The sequence below is a fragment of the Anas platyrhynchos genome, chromosome 9, assembly GCF_047663525.1.
Source record: "Anas platyrhynchos isolate ZD024472 breed Pekin duck chromosome 9, IASCAAS_PekinDuck_T2T, whole genome shotgun sequence".
Lineage (NCBI taxonomy): Eukaryota > Metazoa > Chordata > Aves > Anseriformes > Anatidae > Anas > Anas platyrhynchos.
The window spans coordinates 8,675,403-8,697,884 of NC_092595.1; the positions used below are offsets into that span (position 1 = coordinate 8,675,403).

At 41.0% G+C, this 22,482-nt stretch overlaps 1 protein-coding gene across 2 annotated transcripts; it reads right to left on the minus strand.

Moving 5' to 3' along the window:
• Nucleotides 1-406: 406 nt before the first annotated feature.
• Nucleotides 407-19,500, minus strand: DCUN1D1 (defective in cullin neddylation 1 domain containing 1). 2 transcript variants are annotated; one of them, XM_027464672.3, is made up of 8 exons: nt 19,335-19,500; nt 10,694-10,910; nt 9,348-9,516; nt 8,621-8,751; nt 5,076-5,158; nt 4,738-4,834; nt 3,160-3,225; nt 407-2,592 (listed from the first exon to the last, which is right to left on the minus strand). In XM_027464672.3, the coding sequence occupies exons 1-8, from the start codon at nt 19,335-19,337 to the stop codon at nt 2,582-2,584; spliced, it is 777 nt and encodes a 258-aa protein (XP_027320473.1). In that variant the 5' UTR covers nt 19,338-19,500; the 3' UTR covers nt 407-2,581. The 2 variants fall into 2 exon arrangements, with proteins under 2 accessions (XP_027320473.1, XP_027320472.1); XM_027464671.3 differs by having other exon boundaries at nt 407-3,225; nt 19,335-19,499.
• Between the last annotated feature and the right edge of the window lie 2,982 nt (nt 19,501-22,482).

The following is a 22,482-nucleotide window of genomic DNA, read 5'->3' on the forward strand; positions in this document are numbered from 1 at the left end:
TCTCTGCAAGGAGTTCATTGTAAAACAGTTTTGAAGCAATTCATAACTTACGTATTAACAGGTTGAGCAATAAAAAAGTCACTTACGGACTGTAGTCTTTAACCCAACTTATTTAAATAAATGCAGTGTGTGTGGTGTCTTCCATTGCATGCAAGGTAATGTTAATGCAGCATAGCTGGGTCAGATCAGCTCCATTCTGTACCTGTAAACATTCAGCATAAGCAGCAGGCAAGATGTTGCATCAGTTCTTATACTATTTTCCCCCAGAAAAGACTTGCCCACCATAGAATATATGTTTCATGCAGGAGTCAAGTATTCCGTACTTTTTTTTCCCCTGGTTAAAAGGACGGTCTAGGACAGCCTCACAAATAATGCGCTGAAACAATCAATGCATGAGAAGACTTAGTCATGGCAATTTCACTGGAGCTTTATTGCCTCTGTTGGTAATGAGAGGGATTGTAAGAAGTTACATTTGAACTTACAGAGATATGTAAATGATGCTTTTTACTAAATATAATCTTGAGATTAAGTGTTTTATATCAGGGCACTTCTAATTTTGTACACATTTAATGTATAAAAACAGGTTATAAACTTGATGTTTACCTTTTTTTTTCCTGACATTTGGCAAAATTAAATTGATCCATTAAGGGGAGATCATCAGATTGAGGACATTAGCACTTATGAATTAAAGCAATCCAAGTAAGCAACTGTCTGCATTCTTAAAAACAAACCAAAACAAATATATAAAGGAAAAACAAACACATGGCCACATCTGAGCACTTTTCAGTACAAAATATTCTCTGTAACCAGGCATTTTGTCCTTAGAACAACACCCTGTTAAATCAATGTTTCTTTCAATTTTGTTTTGAAAAATTCTTAAGATGCCATCATAGCACAAATAACCTTTTTCTGCAACATAATTAGTCAAAGTTTTATGTATTTCTTTATAATTACACAGTAATTATAAGCACGTAGTACCAAACTGATGACAACACTATTTTGTTGAAAAGATCTTGCATTCAAAAGGAATAGTCTTTAAAACACCACGGCATTATGCCACTACCCAATCTCAGACTTTTTTTGAGGGACAAGTCTGTATTGGGATAAAAAAACCCAAGTCAGTTCTCCTTCCCAAACAGCATACTTGAACAAATCAATCTGAAACTGTACCAAAACCCTCAACACAGAAAACAGCACGCATAGATACCTTGTAGAGCTTTTTCCCCACACACACACCCACCCCGTAATTTCAAATCCCCATTTATATTTACACAGAATTTAGAAAGGAAATACTGAAAAGCAGCAAAACACACATTTTTTGGCATAGCCAATTCCAGTAGCTGGAGAAAATCTGCAATGTTTCTGTGGAAATGTATTCTTGAAATAAACGCACAGCTGGATTTTTCTTAAAAGGGCACTGCTATAAGGGGAAGCTAGCCTCATGGTCAAACCTCAGAGAACAGAAATAAGCATTTTTAGCAGTTTAATAGTCAATTTTTTTCCTAAAATACTTTTAGCATCTGCATAGAAGTGTTCTGCTGTTTAGTGCAAGTACCAATTACTCATTTCAGAAATAATTCTGGCCTTACCGTGGGACTATTTAGCACGTGGACTCAAACCTCTACCCCTATTTGTAGCTATAGTCTTTTTTTTTTTTCCCTGGAGCTTGGTAGTTTCCAGCTTGCTTTACAGAGTAGTATTTATCTCAAGATACCAGATCTCTTCACAGATAACTAAGTGAGAAGTAAAGACCATGTTTAGCGCAAAAGCAGCTCACGAGCTCTTGTAATATTAAAAATAAAAAAGCATCTGATAAAACCTCTTTTGAACAAAATGAACTTGCTTTAGTTAAATGCGGTAAAACAATGAGAAGTAGTGATGAACCAACAAAATAATTTAAGCAAACTAAGCCAGTGTAGTATTTTGTATCTGATCTGTGCCTGTTTGGGAACGCTTTACTCTTCATTCCTATATTTGGCAACCACAGTGACATGTCTTTTTAAGGAAAGCTCAACAAAATAATTAAAAACGGGTGTCATCTATAACAGCAGTACCTGTATGTTGTAAAGATTTAACTTATTTCTCAGGATAACGGTTTCAAAACCTAGTTTCATTTCAAACGCACCACCTTCTTTTTATATCAGGGCCATTTGATTCTTCATACCTCAAGCATAAAATTTTAATGTCTGAATTTAAAATACTGCATTGTGTAGCAAACTTAAGACACAAATTCATCATATTCAAGTTTTAGATTTCCACAGAAATGAAAAAGCCTTCCTTTGACAGACAGATAAGCATTTCAAAACTGTAATGAAATCTATTTTCTTAGATAATAACCTAGAGCATACTAGATTCTACCCTTACGCACACTGTTCATCCAAATGATGCTCACTGAAGGCCGACTAGAACATTAAACGCGGGTGCTGTAAGTGCACAGTAGTTGTGTCGTACTTCAACTGCTCTCACAGTCAGCTGATGTACAATCAAACCATTCAGATAGGCACCTAGATAGCCCAGTATCAACAACCTCGGTTTTTCTTGTTTCTTTCTGTAATTGTTTTTACCAGATGCTCAAACTCACTTAGACGATACCTGTAGTTTTCCGGAAAAGAAAAAAACAAACAAAAAAAAGAAATCAGACCCAGTACACTTAAATATATCACTCTTAAAGGAAGTGCTATCAATAGTCTTTGCAACTAGCCCCAAGTGTATATTTAAGGATTCTTTTAAAAATTGTTTTGATGTTGATCTGTATAATTCAGATGCCATGTAATAGTTGTCTGATGATGACCAGCATTGTGCTTTATGTGAAACCAGAAACCTCAAAATAATTATAAAGCTTCTAGGACTTATGGGAGCTGAAACTAGGGTGGTCCACACACAAGAAAAAAAAATCCATGATGAAATCCACAATGTTGGAATTTTAGCGGGCAAGAGTGGTCCAGACTAGAAGAAAAGCCCAAACCACCAGTAGAAGAATGAAATATGATATGGTCCAAGATGTATCCTTAAAGGTTTGTCTCAACCCTCAGCCACATTGTGAGGATTGATCTTCAGTTCAGTCCAGCCAGCAGAAATTGACTGTGCAATTTTCCATTTCAGGTATTTGTACAGACTATGTACACTCTAGAAGGGTCCTTTAATGCTACACTGTCGTACTTTTTGTCCCAGCAATTTGAGGGCGTGCAAATTCCACAAAGTCATCAATAAGAACTGGCCATGCCCCTAAAAGAGGAAAAAAAAAAAAAAAAAGGCTCAGAACATAAGAAATCAGATCAACAAAGCACTTCTTTTTAGAGCTTCAGAGATAAAGTTATTTACTTCCCATTCTTAACTAGTTTCAAGCAAAACAAAACAAAACAAAACACTAATTTGATTTACTTGCTTCAGATTTAAAAGCTGGCTCAAGATTTCTCCATTCCTTTAAACCCAGTTAATACGGAACCCTTTCAAGGTTCATAACCTCCTTCATCTTCCTAACCAAAATAAAAGTTCTAGTTTAAAAACTACTGCTGCTGGAGCCATAAGTCAAACCTGGTATCCAGGACAGCAATAGCTGCTTTAAAAAAACAAAACAAAACAAAACAAAACAAAAAAACAAACACTCGACATCGTATGAAGGAGCCTATGCTTAAGTAGCAGCATGTCACAGCATGCTACAGCATTTACAGCTCACAATATGATCTTGCATGCATGCAATGCTCATCTGTTAGAATCAACATAGGTAGCCTTACCCCAAAAAACAAAATGCACCCCAGTAGCCGATGCCCTATGAAACTGGCATTATACTATATATGCTCTTCCATATTCCTTATCAAGGGGTAGTTGAAACGCATATGAACATTTTTCATATTACGGGCAGTGATATCCAAAGAGATGCCACTCTCTTGATCATGTGCACCGTTATCATGTGAAAGTTACATTGTGGGTGGGTTGTTTTTTTTCCTGAAAGGATTTTTACTCCGAATCATTAGAACATTCTTTTCTGCGTTTAATCTTTCCAAACTATGTTGACTTATCGTGGGCAGCAGCCCATTCGCTTGATGAAAAGGGAATGAGAACTGTTCATAATTATTAAAATTGTAGAAGTTTGCTCCCCTCAGTTCTGAAGTATCAAGAAGTTTAGTTTCCTCCACTCAACTGATCTGCCTCCAACCATTGAAGGTAATTAGCAGTTCTTGGCTGCAGATGGACTAGAAGACGAAAAAATCAATACAAAAATTTACAAGAAACACATGCTGTAGAAAATTATTTATGTTTTGTAACCCCTACATGTGGCCAGTTTCACTTTAGTATTATCGCATGCCCAATCTTCATGTTGAGCCAAAACAATCAAACTTCAAGAATATTCTAAACTAAGAAATGCAATAACCAGAGGACCCCTACAAGGAAACGCATAGACCACACATCAGTTACTTGGTTGGAGATGCCAAAAACTGCGCTGACAGAGAATCCGTGTTTTTAAATACAGATGTGAGGGTCTTTCCTCAAGAAGAAAGAGTTAGTACCTGAGCTCATGAAGAAGGAAAAAAGAGTAAACAGGGATTTAAGAAAACATCAGCATTTCTTTTCTAAACCCACAGTAAACAGATAACAACATGTTTTAAAGTAGCTCTAACTCTGAGCATTAGATCACCAGCGATGTTCTCTAATTACACTATTAGATATCTGTGCCGGATACACAGCAATAAACATAGCATAACGCAGAAGTTAATGAAAATAAAGGGAAACGTTTACCTTCTTCATCATAGTTAGACATATCATCTGCTATCATTGTACTAAAGTCTAGAAGAAGGTTCCAGGTGTCCTTAGGTATTGATCTTTTATGATGCTCCTGTTTGGAGGGATGGAAAATACAAGAAAAAAGCATGAAGAACACATATACAAAATCACTTTTACTGTCTTGGACACAATCATACCCCCAGAACACATCTTTTTTTTGTATACATTATGAAGTGCAGCGTCTGGGATCTGTAACAAAACAGTCCATTGCATCTACTCAAAAATATAAACATATTTATATTTCAGGTTTTGAAATTACTGCAGTCCCACTGATGTAAAGACTTAAAACTTACCAACAAAAATTTGTTCCACAAGTCTAGAAATTTAAATCTTCCGTTAAGTACTAAATTCCAGTAGGCAATGGCCATTTCTAAATCTGTAATATTAAAATATATTACTCTTAGAGATTTGCATTTCAATACATCTCAAGAGGTATCTACGATGAACTGCATATACATAAGGGTAAAAAGATGAACGATGCAAATATACTTGTGAATCTTCTACAAAATAAACAAATTGTTATGTGAATACTTTACATATTTTGAAACTGTCACCTGAATACAGAACTGAAAATTGCCCATATTCATATTCAACACGTTCAAAACACAATTTCATATGCTTTTTGCTATCTAACAATACTTTACATACAATCCAGTGAAATATTTGTCTTAAATATACTGTTGACTTGACAAAAATTTAGTACTTTGTAATATGACCTGCTTTGTTTTACTTGTATACATATAAAAAGGTAGTTTAATAATAATTGTATTTATGGTTTCATTTTCAGTGCAACATTGCTGGCTTTGTTAGATGGCCTTTGACAAGAGTTCATTTCTGCAACAGGTTTCCCTTTGAGATATTCTTTATTTAAGTATTAATTATTGCATAAGCAGATGATGGGTTTCACTTTGTGCATTTCAATGACCGCTGTGAAGTTCTTGCTTGTTTTGAATCCATTTCTCAGGGTGACTGAGCAACCTGACAGAGTTCAGGAATAAGAACATGCTGCCTATCAGGCAACTGCACGCTGCTGTCAGCAGTGGGAGCTGTTAGAGCACAGCAATTAGAGAGAAGACTAGTTAATCTAACATATGAGGAGGGAAAACAAACAAAAAAGCCTCCATGGTACTTGCCAAAGGCTGAAATGTCATGTGCTTACTGTTTATTAGTGACACACAGTAACGTGTTGATCAAAAAAAAAAAAAGTATATGAGCTCTAGCTCATGATCTCTAGCATGATCTCCACTACCAGGAATTAAAGAGGATCTCTGTACTGTATAATAAAATGCTGTGATCTTACCTGAATTCAGTATCCATCATCAAGTAATTAAAGTAACTACAAAAGGCTACCTAGCTAAGTGACCTCCTTTTTCATAGAAGCTCTTACATCTTGCTGCAGCCTCTTAAATCTCTTCTTCCAAAAACAATCCTCTTGTGGAAGAAGAGAGAAGAAGCACACGAGCAACTGAACCTCATGAGAAAAACAAACAAACAAACAAAAAAAAACATATTCACTTTTCTCCCAACCCCTAATCTATTAAGAACAAACAAACAAACCAGGCAGGTGGACCTTAGAAGAGAAACCAATAGCAAACAAAACAAAGACTGAACTCTACACTGCTGGAGGAAACATAGAAGACTGCTGGGGAAGATTCCGAATTGTTTGGTATCTTTGATAGTAGAAGTTCTTCTCTGACAGCATAAACACATTATAATGCTTCCTGACCAAACTGATGAATAGAATTTGTGGATGATTTTCAATCAGCGGCAAGGGGGTGTAATTTCACACTAAAGGCTTAAGGTTGGGTTTCCATTAAATTAAACAGAAGATGCACTGCATCACTAAATATCCAAAAATGACAACTTGTTCAAGAGCATAAAGGCTACGTAGCTCTTTTTCAAAGAATCCATACATAAAAATTCACGATTTAGCTTTCAACTTAAACTACTGGATTTCTAAAAGCGAATACATTCAGAGTTCAGATTTAATTGATCATTTCCTCAAGGAAACAGATCATAAAACTAAGCTTTATTTACTTGTGATGCAGTAATGGTAGACATAACAAAAAATACAAGGTTATCAAATCTCTGCATATTTAGACTACATTGTAGAACAAACATTATAAACAAGCTGTGCATTTTGACATGCTTATATACAACTTCCATATTATTCCTGGGGAAAGACATAATTCAGACAACGCTACGTGCTTTAGAATGTTTTATGAAGTCACAAAATATTTAATAAAGTAAGCATTTAATTTTACATTTTCTTAAGAAAATTGAAAGAACGCTCAGGAACGTTCTCATTATCTGCTAGCGCAGAAAAAAAACGTATGGAACAAATATGGAAGTCTCAAAACAGGCATGCAGGAGAAGCAAACAATGTCTGCAATGAGCGTCAGCTAAAGGGTATTCTAAAGTGACATGCAGATATCACAGGAACTTTTAAAACATCCACAGTATTTACACTGCAGTAAGGAATTATGCACAGGACATATGTTCCTAGAACTGTGCCTGAGCTACTACACAACTTTTAGAAGATCAGAGACCAATATATATTAAAATCAATTTGCAAGTGCCTACAAGACGCTATTTAGACACTACAAAATTAATTGCCTAACTAGGAGCACTTACTTTTCAGCACTGCACTTCCCTGATATTCTTTTGCTTCAGGGTTTCCAGAATTATTCTGACCTGTTGTAAATTCATGCCTAGAACCATGCATTTATTGGCACCAAAAAGGTAGGTAAACATCCAGATTTATGCTTAGTTCTACATCACTTCTGGAGCCACACTGAAAACCTTACCCTGTGTGCATATGATATATATATATTTGTGCTATTTGGATCTGAGAAATACTTCTCTTCATCGCTGTTAGAGCTTAACCTGCACAAATAGCTTTTTTGATGAATGGGAAAGAAAAGCAAGGCAGTTAAGTTTTTCTGGTAAACCATTTTTACTGAGGTCTGTTCCATCTGGGATGCTCAAAAGATTCATTTCTATATAGCACAAGGTACCAGAAAAAAAAGCAGAAATATAATGCAAGTCTTCTTAATACCTTAGAAATGGGGAGAGGAAAATAGCAAATAATTACTACATCAAACAGTCCTGCTTATGTTGAAGCCTTGAGAAACATAACTAGAACTGATCAATTATTTATGACCTCATTGTAATTTATTATTTCACTTTTACCACCTAACAGGGATTTTACAAAAGCTTTCCTTGCTGTCTAAAGCTGTTTAAAAATTAAGAATAACATACAAACATCACAATGGTAATCTGAAGAAACTGTAATCAGTTCTGTGGTGTGAACAGTTGCACACTGACTCTGTCTGTAACTTACCTTCCACCTGCTCACAATTTACTGTCTACACAACTGTAGCAACAGAAAGTAAGAATCAGCCCATTCATTTATTTGCAGGATTCAGATCTGGCTACACGGATGGACTGTACAAGTACATTCATATGGAAATCAGTTTTACAGCTTAAATTTACCCTAAAAGTGAAAATTTAATTAATTTGTTCAGTACTGCAAATTCCAAATGGTGTAATTATGCCTTTAATGTTAGACCGCAATCCATTGTGCTGAGAATTTCACACACTCTTCATAAGAGAATAAACCCTCTCATAAAATTTTGTAGTCTAATATATTAATTACACAGATATTTCTATCACCTTGAAAATCTGACATTGACTCCTATCTTTCACAATAACATGTATTTTATCACAAGAGAGGTTACCTTTCGGACTCATGGGATCACAGTAATACTTTCACTTACTGCTTTCATCAGTCATTCCACATATCTGTGCACAAATGTTTATGATTAAGAATACATACCTAAACCTTTCTGTCCTGGATTCTTTGCGAAGTTGAAAGTAAACTGATAAAAATCCTTAAATCTTCCCGGCTCTTTTAATTCTTGTTCCATTTTAGGAATCTGAGCCTTTAGTTTTTCTATGCTGTCACATCTGCATTTTAAAAAGCATGTTTATTTGTGTGTTATTCGTTTTGCTGTAAGAGACACAACTTTAGAAGTCTTTTATAACATTTTCATGGAATACAATACAGTTCTCAAAACAAAAACAAACAAACAAACAAAATCAGGCTAGTCTGTATTTATACAACATCTTAATTTCTTTGTTCTTTCTTCACATTGCCATTTGCACATACTAGCTTATGGATCAGATTCCATAATTTTATATAGAATTATAAAAATTATTATTCCACTATTTTTAGAAAAACATGATAAAGATTATTATATTCACACTACACAGGGATAACTCAGGTATGCTGGACTGCCGACCAACAACCTTGCTTTGCCTACTTGAATAACTCTACAGCAGCTAACTCACGCAACCAAGGCAAGCAGCACTCAAACCCACCTTCCTTTTGCTGGTCACTAAGCATCTAGCACACGGACAGTAGATGCATTTTTACAGAGGCAGACAAGTGATGCTAGCCTCTGAAAAGCCTCCGAAGTCTGAAAGGGCAATGTGATTCTGAATTCCTCAGAGCAGAACTGTTCCAATTTCTGGCATGACAGTCTCTAATACTGCACACTTACCCTAACTCAGTCATTCCATCCATGAACTCCAGCTTTGAAAATTCACACTGTGTTGCAGCTCGGAATTTCCATGCAATGATGAGTACAGTAATGCTGGCTGGGTCGAGAGCTAGATCATCACAAAACTGCTGTATACCATCTATACCGATTTTATTTTCATCTTGAGGATCTTTGGGGTATAAAAGTAAGCATCAAAAGAAAAAAAAAGCGATTTTGGAAATACTAGATTTATTCAACAATAGTCTTTGAGAAAACCATTTTCAAATCATTTCTGGGATAAGCTCTTAAAAGCATGTATTTTTAAAAACAGAATTAGTTTAGTACTTCCAATACTTAAGCTTTAACATTTGAGGAAGTTTCAACAATGAAGCTTCCCGTACAATGAAGCTTATGTCATTTTTATTGAGAGACAAAAGCACAGCAAAGATTTGGTTTCTTCCTAACATGCATGATATTCTGACTCATTCCAGAGACAGAAGAGCAGTCCTTTCCCACCAGCACACTTACTGGCATCTTTAGTAAGATTTGGGGTATCTTTATAAACAATTCTGCGGCATCCATTCATAAGCTGTACTGACACAATAATCAAATCTCCACATAAACAACTAAATCAACACGAGCTTTGTGCATTTTCTGGCATCACCAGCACACGTGAGTTTGGACATGGTAAATTCCAAGAGTAAAGTTACGTTGCCTCATTACCAATTCCAGCCAGGCACATGCCTTTCCATGAAGAAATCAATCTACATCTTGTCTGGAAGTAAGATGTTCACGTTTCAAGTGCACTAACAAAAATCTGCTAACACAAGCCAACGAAAACTTGAGGAAAATGGTATCTGGATTATGTCCACACATAAAAACTGACAGAATTTAGAACTTTTTCTCTTAGAGCTAAATCACTGAATTTGTTCTACTGTTCTGAATCCACTTTAATGTATGTGGTGGGATACTCTCAGCTGAACGCTGCCTGTATAAATAAATAAAAAGACTTCATTTTCTGCTAACAGAACACTGTTCTTTTAACACTGATAATAAGCACCAGGTGAATAAAAATTAAGGTAGAATCTGTCACTGTTATGCAACCCTTTGTCAGAAGCAAGTCCTGAGTGAAATGCTTCCCCCAAAAGAGTCACATAAAATCCACAGTGACCATTACAGTTACTCACTGTACTGACAATTCCAGTTTCAAACCCTAATCTTGTACAATTGGACATATATTTAAAGTGCATAAGTCAAAGCAGAGACCTTGCGAAGCAGAAACCTACGTATACTTCCCTTCTGCCTTACACACCGTAATTAAGAATACATACAACCAGGAAATAGGGCTTAAGACCCAGGGTACTCACCTTTGTATCTGTTATATAGCTGTTCTAATTTCTTTCTGTCCAACGAGCCTTTAACGCTCTCTCGTATATAAAGTTCAGGATTTTGAAAAAAGTTGTCTGTTGCAACATCTAGCTTCCAGTCATTCTGAGACAGACAACTCACCGCTGTCTTTTCACTAGATTGCGTGAAGACCATAAACTGACGCACTTTATCCTTCTGTGATGATTTCAACTTGTTCTAGCAAAAACAGACAACACCGAAACTAGAAATGTTTTATCAGAAGGAAAAAATTCAGTACTTTTTTTTTTTTTTAAATCAGTACAATTTTCCCCAGCAGTTGAGGCTCTTTCTAGCAACAGACACTTAAAAACAGCACTTTTTTTTTTTTTTAATTGCTAAATTAGAAGATACAGATATTGTTTTATATGCGAACAGATTGTTATGTGTTTTGGTACAGTTAGATCAAAGAACCTCTTGGATGCATAAGAGGGATGCATTCTTACTGCTGCATAGGCAATGCACACCAGTATGTTTCAAACTTACCATGTAAAATACCTAGAATGAAGGTAACAAAACTGAGCTGAATCATCACAGAAACCACGCTGGCAAAGCAATCAAAGAAGTTAAAAAACGAGTATTATTATTGCATATCTTGAGAGAGAACCAGAGGGCATAGCAAATTCACAAATGTGTCCCTGCTTACACCTGACTGTATTTAAACCAATTTTTAAGAAGAAAAAAAAAAAAAAGAAAGCATTTTTTCTTAATGGCAAAATGGTACGCCTACCAAGAACGGGTAATTTAAATGCTTAAGTAAAGCCTGTGGCTATCAAAATACTTGACAGATTAATTGACTCAACATAGACAGCAAATACCAACTCAAAGGGAAGAAGTCCTCGTGCAGAAGAGGCCATTTCAGGGCTCACCATCACCGACAGAGAGGCTGGCACTCGTCCCACCCCAGAGTACCGGCCTCCCAGAGATGTGGGGTGAATACCATGCACCCCAAAAGACTGGAGGACAACCACTGGGGGCAGCAGGAATTGCTGTGAGACCACACTGCCGGGATCAGGTAACCCCAGGCGGCAGCAAGGCACTGCGCTGGCTCAGATGTTTCAGGGAGCTACGCGCTGAAATACCTTAAAAGACCAATTTAGAGAAATTTTCACTTTGAAGGTGCTCAGCTCCACCTACACGATTTGCCAAACATTCCTGCGAGGAGGCATTGTCTCCATTTCACAGGTGCAGCAACTGAAGCTATAAAAAAAGGAAAAAAAGGCACAGAACTTCACCTGCAGTAGGCAGGGAAGCAGCTAGCTGGGGAGAGCTGCAGAATCCGGCCCTTGGCTCAGGCCAGGACCAGCTGCCCTGCTCCAGCCCAAAACCGAGTGGGGAGTTTGCTGCCCGACATTTATTGCTGCAGGGAGATTCCCAGGGATATTTTTGCTGAGGAGAAGCACACGTGGTATTTCCAAGGTATCAGTTACATGAAGCTAACTGCTGATCAGGAGAAAGCCATCTTACAGCTCTTGCACTACATCCAAATTCAGCCCTGACCTGGCTTCTCAGATCCGGATCATGCTTCTTACATGGCACAAATATCTCACATGTACTTTGCCTTGCATTCTACCTAGATTTACATATTCGTTTCATTTTTGCCATTTCAAAGTGCACGGCTCTTTCTCCAGGGGTAAAGGAAAGATAGAGAGGCAAATATCAATCTCTAGGAGCTATAAACCACCCTCAGCCAAAGAAAGAACGGGTCAGAAGTATGAGCCAGAGCTCCTCATTCCAGAGAACAATTCATGTCCAATCACACTGCCATTAGAAAAGCTCACCAACAGAACACAAATTAATCTGCCCTAAAACTCAACATCATTTCTCCTGCCTGATGACAGTGAACAAGCGCATTACAGTTCATAAGAGCAAAGTATGGGGTTTACACTAACACCTGAACACACTAGAAGCACGTTGCCTTAAAACCCACGACACCATCAAGCAACCCTGCATCTCCAACTCCCACTGCAGATTTCAACACACCCGTGCTGGTCTCTATGACTTCTAAAGCTATGCGTTGCTTCTTTATTTCAGCCTCTCCAACACATTTCTCACACTGGACCTTCAGCTACGAAGATGCTTCTGTAAGGCCAATTCTCAGGCCTGGTTCCAGCCCCGCTGCTGGGAACTGGGGCCGGCTTTGTGCTTCACGGCAGACGTTGAGCACCAAGCAGGACCAAGCTGAGACCTTCACCAAAGTCAGACAGCTGATGCTGAGTAAGCCATGTGGCAGGACTTCCAGGAACGACAAATGAATTTGCAGTTGCAGTTTTCAAAATCGCTCTGTAAATTCAGCCAAATTAAAGCAAAGCACGGCATGGAATGCCAAACGCAGACGGAACAGCCGCATGTCTTACTTTCTGTACCAATCACCAGCTTCCCCAAATCAGTTCCACACTGCCAGGCTGCTGCGTCACCGGAGGCTCAGCTGCACTATGGGGCAGTCACACTTGAAAAAAGGAAAAAAAGCAGCTCAGGTCATCCCTTTTTTTTTTTTTTTTTGGAGAAAGTTGGTGCCTTTAATCATTAGTTTCTAAGGTGCACAACGCTTCTTAAACCGAGTATTCTGTAAAACCTCGAGAAAGAGGCTTTGCTCTGTCCTACTGCTGCAAGGATAAAGTCTAAAAGCTAGGACACACAACAGAAAGGTCAAGGAAGAGGCTTACAAGGGTTCATCACGGACAATGAAAACCACAACAGGTAGTGGGTTTTGTGGGCTGTCACGTAAAAATGGTATGCAATTTATTAGATCGATTCGGGTTTATGATAAAAGTTTAACCCTATATATGCATGAGGATCTTCCTGTGTCTGGGATTCCCCAGTTGAACAGGAACAATATAAAACCCTCTGAAAACAACAACAAAAAAAGAACACTGAATTTGCCAAGAGTCAAGCAGCTTATAACAGGCAATAGCACACACAGCATTTGCTAATACTGTAAGATGCAATAAATCACACTGTTTGGGTATATTTTTTTCTGGAATACCTCTATCTTTACTGGTCAAAGATGACTTTATTTTTAATGAAGCTCAAAGCCCTTTATGATGAATGCTCCCTCAGAAGCTTACCAAGGTGGATGAGACTCTCCATATCCCAAGAAACTGGACAACTCCTTGGAGGCCTATGATAGGACAGCAAGAGATGGAATTGCTGCCGTTTTTGTTATCCTCTCGGAGCTCTTTTTTCATCCCATTAAAAACCCACACTTCAGGCGGGAACAGGTTCCAAACCTCCTGCACTTTTAAGGGCTATTTCTAGCAGCCAAGCTCCAACAGTCTGTTACTGTTTTAAGTGTGCAAGAGCAAAGCCACAAGCACCTCCAGCCTTTAATCTTGTAGCCATCAGGTAACAAACACCTCACACTGCAACTGTGTGCGCTGCAACGTAATGCAACCCATTTAAAATACCTCCACTTTAATGCTAGTTAAAAGGAAAGACAGAATCGCATTTAACAGATATATTTCTTGCTAAAATACACCAGTGAAAACCAACAGAAAAAAAACGCAACAGATTTTCTAATAAGTTCTACCGTTTGGGGTAAGGGATAAAGGAAGAATTTGGACCAGCTCACCTTCAATCAGGTTTGTGCAGTGTCCATTCCGCCTTTTACAATGCGGATGTTACAAGAGACAGAAGGTGAACTTTGAAACATGGAATAACTTCTCTAAATTGAAAGCTACATTATGTAGATTCATAGCTCCACAATATTTTTATCTTTCCTTGCAACTTCTGATGCTATGTTAAAGTGAACACTTCCCTCTCCCCATCTAGCACCGAAGTTGATGATTCTAATTCAATAACCCATCCTTGGTTGTGACCACTATTAGATACTTCAGTGAACAATAAAAAAATAAAATAAAAAAAATCCACACTTTGGTCTTTTTTCCCTTTTCTGGCCTCAGACTGCAATTCCCTCCAACTAGGGGAGTAAGCTTTCCCAGTCGAGGCCAAAAGCAAACGCTGGAAGTGACCTGCCAACTCTGCTTACATGGTTATTTTTCCTCATCTTCTACACTCAATTTTTAGCCACCTCACATTCAGAAATCAACTCTACACACCGGTCACCACCGTTTCCTGGATAACAAGCAGCCGTACGAAGGCTCCACTCCCCTGGATAACGTCCATGGGAAACATAAACAACCTTCATCCCACACTGCTAGGGCTGGAGAGAGCCTTTGGATTCCTACCGAAACGCCGCTCTTGGACTTGGCTTCACGGCTATATGTGGCTGCCAGACAAGCAGTGTACAATCAGTTTGATCTATCCCTGCCCCAAATTCCTTATGGCCCCCAAAAAGGCATCTGCAGTATCACTTTTCAGTGACAAACCCTGCTTTTCCCCTTCCCCACGCTCAGTGGATCTGCCTCTTGCTAGTTTCCCTGCTAACTACAGGAATTGAACGATGGGGCAGCTGCGCATTTCTCGCAGTTTGGACTCAAAGAAAAGACTCTTTGGTTCTCATGCAGGTGACAGGTAAAAGCCTTTTCTAAAATAGCCTCACCCCCTCCAAACCCTAGCAAGATACCTGGCTGCAGGAAGCATCCACGCACTTTCAAAGGACCCCAGTGACATCGGGTCAGACGCCAAATACCGTCAGCCCACGCACGGCACGGGTCTGTGCACGCGGTTACCTTACAGACCACGACCACCACTTCTGCCGCGTCTTTGTGTGCACACAAAGAATATTCCTTCCTCAAAACGTGCTCAGAAGAGTATTCCTCCTGCTATGTCTGAATCACTCCACGTTGCACTATAGCCAGAGGAACGTACAAAATGCCTGCAAGTAATCTGTTTATTGCCTCGATTTGACAAATCCGCGGCTAGAGCTTAAAACGCAAAATCGGGAATGTTTTTCTTTGTTTGATAAGAAAACAAAAGTTAATTACAACTTACTTCTGCCAGAAGGCTATGAATACACATAATTAGATTTTAATCCAATTTCAATGACATATATATACATAAAAACACGTTAAATCCAAGTTAACAACATAGACAATTAAATAGCTGTGTTTTCTGTATAATATAAATAAACGTGTCCTTCAATTAAATTTTTATGTTCTACAGCAGGTTTTTTTACCCAAAAAAGGGGCACGCAAAGGAAGACTGTAAAGTGATTTTTAAGCTATTTGAAACTGACTTGAAATCCATTTGTTTGCAGTGGAACACAACAAAACCGACATTTACAAGGCCTGTTGATATACAAAATCCAAAGAGAAAATCACAGGCAACAGAAAATCAAAGTTGCTTTTTACACCTTCTAAAGTTTAGTGGATAAAATGATTTCAGTACTTGCATACAGGCTGAAAGTGTTGCACAGAAGAGCAATAACAGGCAGCTACCCAGAGGAAAGCAGTAGGTGTTTTAGGGCAATTGACATTAACCTGAAAGATAAAGGGAACACCAAAAATCTGGGCATTTTCAACTTAAAAAAAGCTGTCAGTTGTTCAGCACTCTTAACTCTGCTCCAGATTAGAAGCTCTGTTCACCCATTAGAAGCTGTTTTCATACCCTGAATTTGCATTGGCACCATAAAACACGAGTAAAATATCAAGAGCTACATAATAAATTTCACACCTTGTTCTCAGAGTAGTTCATATTCCCGAACAATTTTTTCATGGCTCCAGTTAAAAGTGATTTTACAGTGCAAGTTCAAAGGGTTCTCTGGTTAGCAGGGAGAGGAAACAAGATCATGCACCATCTTGTCTAGCACTCAGACTGCTTGGTCCTAAGCATGATGCCAAGAATCCACAAGTTTTACTATAGGAGAACCGACACCAAACATTTAATATCAACAAACTACTACAGACATGAATATGCACCATAAAAAAAATAGCCAGGCAGAATAGCTCGTTGGGTGAAACACTAAATAACAATGTCATGAAGTACAATAACATTACAGGACAGTGTCAGACACTTAAAAATTCAGTATTACAAGAACTTCAACTTCCTGTCACCTGAGGTTTGCACTAAGAAATAATGTATTTAAGGAATGATGCATTTATCAGCACAGAAATATTCGTTGGAGAGCACAAACTGGACAATATAAGAGATCCTGTAAATACAGGGAAGGTTGGCTTTTGGCTCTGGATAAAGGTACAGATAGGTGCATGCTTGCCTGGAGTATCACACAGTTCTAAATCCATTAAATCATTTACAACAGCAAAGTTGGGAGCTCTCCTCCTCAGAAGATGGCTCAGGGTACGCTGGATCAACTTGCTGCCAGCAACCCTGTCGGCAGTGGCAGGCACGTTACTTGTCTGAAGTAACCGAGCTGAAGCAGCAACACAACAGACATGGCAAAAGGTGACCACTGTTACGGGAGGTGCTCAGATGGAATAGAAACGTGGGGAGGAGAGGCACACAGCTGCAAGTGGCCCCGGGAACCCCGCCGGGCAGCGTACCTGAGCGCTGCGAGCTGGACGGAAAGCACCTTTCAAGTTAACCAAAACACCAGAGCGAGCCTAACAGGCTGCCACGCCGGCCTCCCTTCCAGGTGTCGGACAAAGACAACTCAACACCAGGAAACTTTGTCCTGACAGCGGCGGCAGGAGGAACACTGATGGGGCTGTCAGCTCCAGAAGCGCCCCAATGGGCAGCGCTGCTCAGGTGAGCCAGAACCAGAGCTCCACTGCAGGAGCCTCAATGGCAGCACGGGACGAGCTGTGCTGGACGAGCAGCCGGCCCCAGGAACCTGCCCCAGCCACTGGAAGGACTCGCCAGAGCAGCCGTGCATGCGGGCAGGCGGACGGGATGTCCAACCGTGTGCTTCTGGGTGAGATCTTCAGATCCCTGGGAAGAAGCCTCCCTGCTCTTTCCCCTACTAAATAGAGGATTTTGATGGAACAGGCATAGGTATAGAACCTTGGACACTGGAAACATTTCATACCTATATTTATAACCTATAAAACCCGCAGCCTGTCATTTAGCCCTGCTTCAGTACCTGTGACATCCTTTCACCCAGGTGTTGGAGCCAACAAGCACGACCTGGAAAACACAGTGCCGAACAGCCCGCTCGAGGCCACGACCAGAGCGTTCAGGTCTGATAAATACATCTCTCTGGGCAGGATTGTTCCACGGAGCCTATCTGCTAGCTCTTCACTTCAGTATTTCTGAGAAGCCAAAGCAGATCGGATTCTACATTTCCCCACAAAAGGCTGTTCAGTTTGATGTGTCTGTTGTTATATTGCCATAATATTTGTTACATTGCCATTTACAACAGCGCTGTTCAATTTATATCCCTAACCACAGAGCCAACCAAAAATAAGTGTTCACACAAGACATTAACCGTGTATTTATTTTGTATGCTCACACCAGATACACCGTGAGACAGCTCTAGGTGATTTTTATGGGAAAAAAGTCTTTGTTAGAAGTTGTGTAACATTACTAGGGAACAGTTATTTGGGACAGTCCCGAGAGCTGCGGAATTGCTGTCAGACACCTCTACAGACTCAACCTTAGTTTCAAGCTCCCTTAAGAAAATTCACAGGAAGATCTACATAAAACTATTCAATTAAAAATTATATTGGTAACACAGTGACAGGTTTATTAGAGGTCTACGTACCACACCACTAATTTAAATCCTGGCTAACCAAACTTTCATGCCAACATCACCCCATCAGCTAGAGGTGTCCTTTTTTTTTTTTTTATACACTCTGAACACTGCTTGCCAGAATCATATTAGCTGCGTAAGATATCTTTGTACCAACAAACGTGCAGCGTAGATCTCAGCCTCTCTCCTACACCTTTCCTAAGGCAACGCAGCTTCTACAGAAAAGTTGTGCTACTTTAAGCCTACAGATGTAGTTGAAGCTGTACAACTTCTGTATACAGAAGAGGCCTAGAAGTGCGACTGTAAATACATTCCCTCAGGTACATAAGACACTGGATGCTACAAGCCAGCGAGGATCCCTTATTTAACGCTCGGGAACATCATCACCTTTTGTTCGAGCACACAGAAATAGCAGCAGCGTGGTTTCCCTCCAGAGGGGAAAGGAGAAAGTCAAGTGATTTTCGAGTACACAAGCCCTTCGCTGTTAGGGACAGGACAATGCACAGCAGATGCAGGACAGCCAGGCCCTCTTTTACACCACTTACCCCAAAAGCACCTCACCAAACCCACACAAAGCGACTCCCCAGAAACCCTCCGACCAACCCTAGAAGGAGCAGAGCGGCCAAGTTCCCCACCAGCTCCCCAAGGCTTAACGGGCCCGGAGCCTCCCCCACAGCCCCCAAAACCCCCCGAGCCCCCCTGTGGCAGCCCCCTGCCCTGTCCCAGGGCTCCCTCACAACCCCCCCGCTCTCCTTTCCCTCTGCTGCCGGAGCTCGGGGCCCGCACAAAGCTGCCGGACCCCCGCGGGCCGGAGGCCTCCCCCTCAGCCCGGCGCCCCCCAACCTAGGCCCTGGCAGCCCGGGAGCAGCCCCCGGCCCCTCAGCGGCAGGACCGAGAGCCCCAGAGCCCTGAGGGAGAGAATCTGAGGGCGGAGGAGAGCCGGGAGCTCCGGGACACCCCGGCCCGCCGCGACTAGGCCCCGGCTGCCCCTACCCCCTCAGCGCCGCTTGGGCTCCGCGCCCGGAGCCGAGGGGCGGCGGGGGGAGGCCGCTCACCATGGTGGGGGCTCTGCGGGCCTCTTCCCTCCCGGCTCGGGCAGACGCTGAGGGCGGCGGCGGCGGCGATCGGCGGCGGCTTCCTCCGGCGGCGGCTCCCGGCTCCTCACGGGCCCTTCCGCCGCCTCCCGCTCATGCGCAGTGCGGCGGGGCCCCGGGCCCGGCCGGCCGGGAGGCTCCGTGAGGGGCCGGGGGAAGCCCCGGGATGGGGGGGGGGGGGAGCTGCTGAGGGGCCGGGGGTGGCTGAGGAAAGGAGCGGGAAAGGCCCCGCTCGCCCACGGGGTTAGCGGGGTGAGGGGTCCCGCCCGCCGCCTCGCGGTTCCTGAGGGGGAAAAGGGCGCGTTGGGGCGAAAAATAATCAAAAATGGACTAAAGGACGTTGGGACGGTGCGAGGGGAGCCTCCTCCGTCAGCCCCGGGGTGGTGGCTGAGGGCAGGCAGCGCCTGAGGGGTGCCCTGAGGTAGCCCTCGATGTGAGCGCGTTAAGGGTAAAGAGAGGTGGAATGGGAAAAGCAAGGGAAAAACTGGCATCTGCACAGAGCCCTCGTTGGTAGGAGCAGAGTGGTACCGCTTCTGGTACCGCTTTGTGCACGGGTGAGTCTGCCTGCTCAGTACTCCAGCCAGAAACATCGACGCCAGATTTTGTAACGTGCACCTGAGTGTGCATTACCAGTGGCTGAATCATGGTTAATGGCAGAGCCTGCATTTTGGGGTGAGAAACCAGGAAACCATCCTATGGCCTTCCAGAACACACTTCCAAAGGAGGCTAAAAGCATTTGCTGTGTAGCCGCAGAGAGCTGGGAGAGGTGGGATTTCAGGGCAGCAGCTTTACAGGCATTTTCTGATGGGACCACCTCTATGCTTGCAAGATCCTTCTGCGAGGTCTCAAGGTCATGATCCCTTTTGGGTGCTGTTGTTTACAAGTTGCCATCAAAAGTTGTAGCCTTTTCTGCACAGACATCAACAAAAGAGGTTGTCAGGGTTAAGTCACAGTTTGTACCAGTACACCAGACAGTTCTAGGTTGTTGGTTTTTTCCCCCAGGGAAGCTTTTTCTAGCCACCGTAGACTTCTGGCAGCTGAGGAGGTTTGGGGAAGCAGAGTATTTGCTGATAAAACTCGCAGCGGTGGCAAGCTCCTAGACGTGAAGGACAAAGAGTTGATATCTGATCTTTGTTTTTGCATCTCCTGCTGAGCTGGGAACTATGGAAGTAAGCTTCTGTATTTACATTACATGACTGGTACGGTCGCACACACCACGGAAACTTCACTTGAGAAAGCCAATTCTTTTTGCTTCGTGATGGATATCCAGGGGTTACATACATGATTTATTGTCCAGAAGGGTCTGAATCACTTCTCACATATTTCACTCACTGAAAATCAGATCTAAACTTAGATGGAATATAAAGAGTAAAAACAATATTGGGAGAGAGAATTTTTTGAGAGTATTTGGAGGAGAAAGCAGGACTGTCTTGTGATGTTCCATCATGCTGGTGCGCCAAAACAGTAAAACTAAGAGTTGTCATGATATTAGATATACAGAGCCAAGTGGGAATTCAGCTTTCCCAAGAGATTATAGTTGCCTGGGTACCTGAAATCCTTCTGAAAAGCTTGTTTTTGAAATCAAGGATGGCTACAAAGTGGCCAGTGTAAACAGCCGCTACAGGGGCAGAGTCAACCTGAACCACAGCAGAAGAGACAAAGCCAAACATGAAAACTTATTTCCTGGAGATAGCTAATTGCCATCACTATAATGTGCTGTGACAGCCCGCCTGCAATCTGAAGATGCAAATCAGAACTTCTTGAGAATTATTGCAACGTGTAACAATAATCAGAGATGAACTGTGGTTGTGGTGGATTCCTCAGGACAGAGACAGGATTTTTAAACGACTTCTTTCTTTAGTGTCTATTACTCTTGCTGATTTTCTGTGTTGCAGAGTTTCTTGATGTTTGGTTGGAGTTTGTTTTTTACTGGGGGGAAAGAGGAGGATGACGCATCGTCTGTGTTTTGTTTTACCTGTGCTTTCAACAAGTTGTATGTAAGATATTTACAACTCTGAAAGGATTTTTCATTTTGCTTTTTTTGTTCACTGAATAAAGTCCTGAACATTAACTAGTTTTTTCTTGTATGGGTCCTAAAAAAGCTACTGAAATCACTGTGGGTCTTTGCTTTGTTTTCAGATGAATTTTAGATTAAACTCATTACAAATGAAGGCCTGATGTTACAAACATTTAAGAGCACATGGAACTTCACATGCAAGAATGTTCATAAGGTTTAGTAAGTTGCTACTTTCATCATTAGACTCATGGGTATTATCTAGAAGACCTGATTTTATGCATTCAAATTAAGTCTAGTTTAAAAACGTTGCATGAAAAAAATCACAATTGCTACAACTGTTAGTTAAATCCATTATTTTCATCTTCTGTCTGGGTTACATATTAACAATTTTTAAATTAGCTGCAGGTCAGGTGGAAGTTGTTCTTTAATATATTTTAATATCCAGGAACTGTTCCTACCATACCATCTTTGTTTTCTGGGAGTTTCTGCCTGCTTTGCAGGGTCTTCTTAGGGCATAAAAAAAGTAGATGATTCAGTGAAAAGCAAATGAAATAGAAAGAAAAGAGAAGTGAAATGCATTAGAAATGTTTTTTTGTTTGTTTGTTTTCCAGTTTCCAGTTTGTTTTTCCAGTTTCTATTATAAGGTAAAACTCTCTATGAGAAAAGAAATGGCTTCCTACTGCCACTTAAGTCCTAAGTCTTCTGTTGTTGATCATAGTGGGGCAGCATGTTCTGCTGCTCTTACTTCCAGAGTGCTTCCTTGGGTACGTCTAAATGACAGAATCAAAGGGAAATTAGCCTGCCCTGAGCTCTTGGCTACCACGGCCAGGCTATCTGGTGCCTAAGCCAGTTTGATTACATTGTCTGGGTTATCCTCCCCACACATGGCACTCCACCCAGCATACACTTCAGGACACCGTCCAGTTTCCCCAATTCTATTTATGCTGCTGTGCCTACTGTCTGGCTCTACATCTTGCAGAAGTAGATCGGGAACTTCAGTGATGTGGGTGCTGTCTGAATCTCACCCTTAAAGCTTCTGAGCAAAAACAGATCTTTGTAAAGCAAGAGACACTATGAGGCAGATGCCAAAAG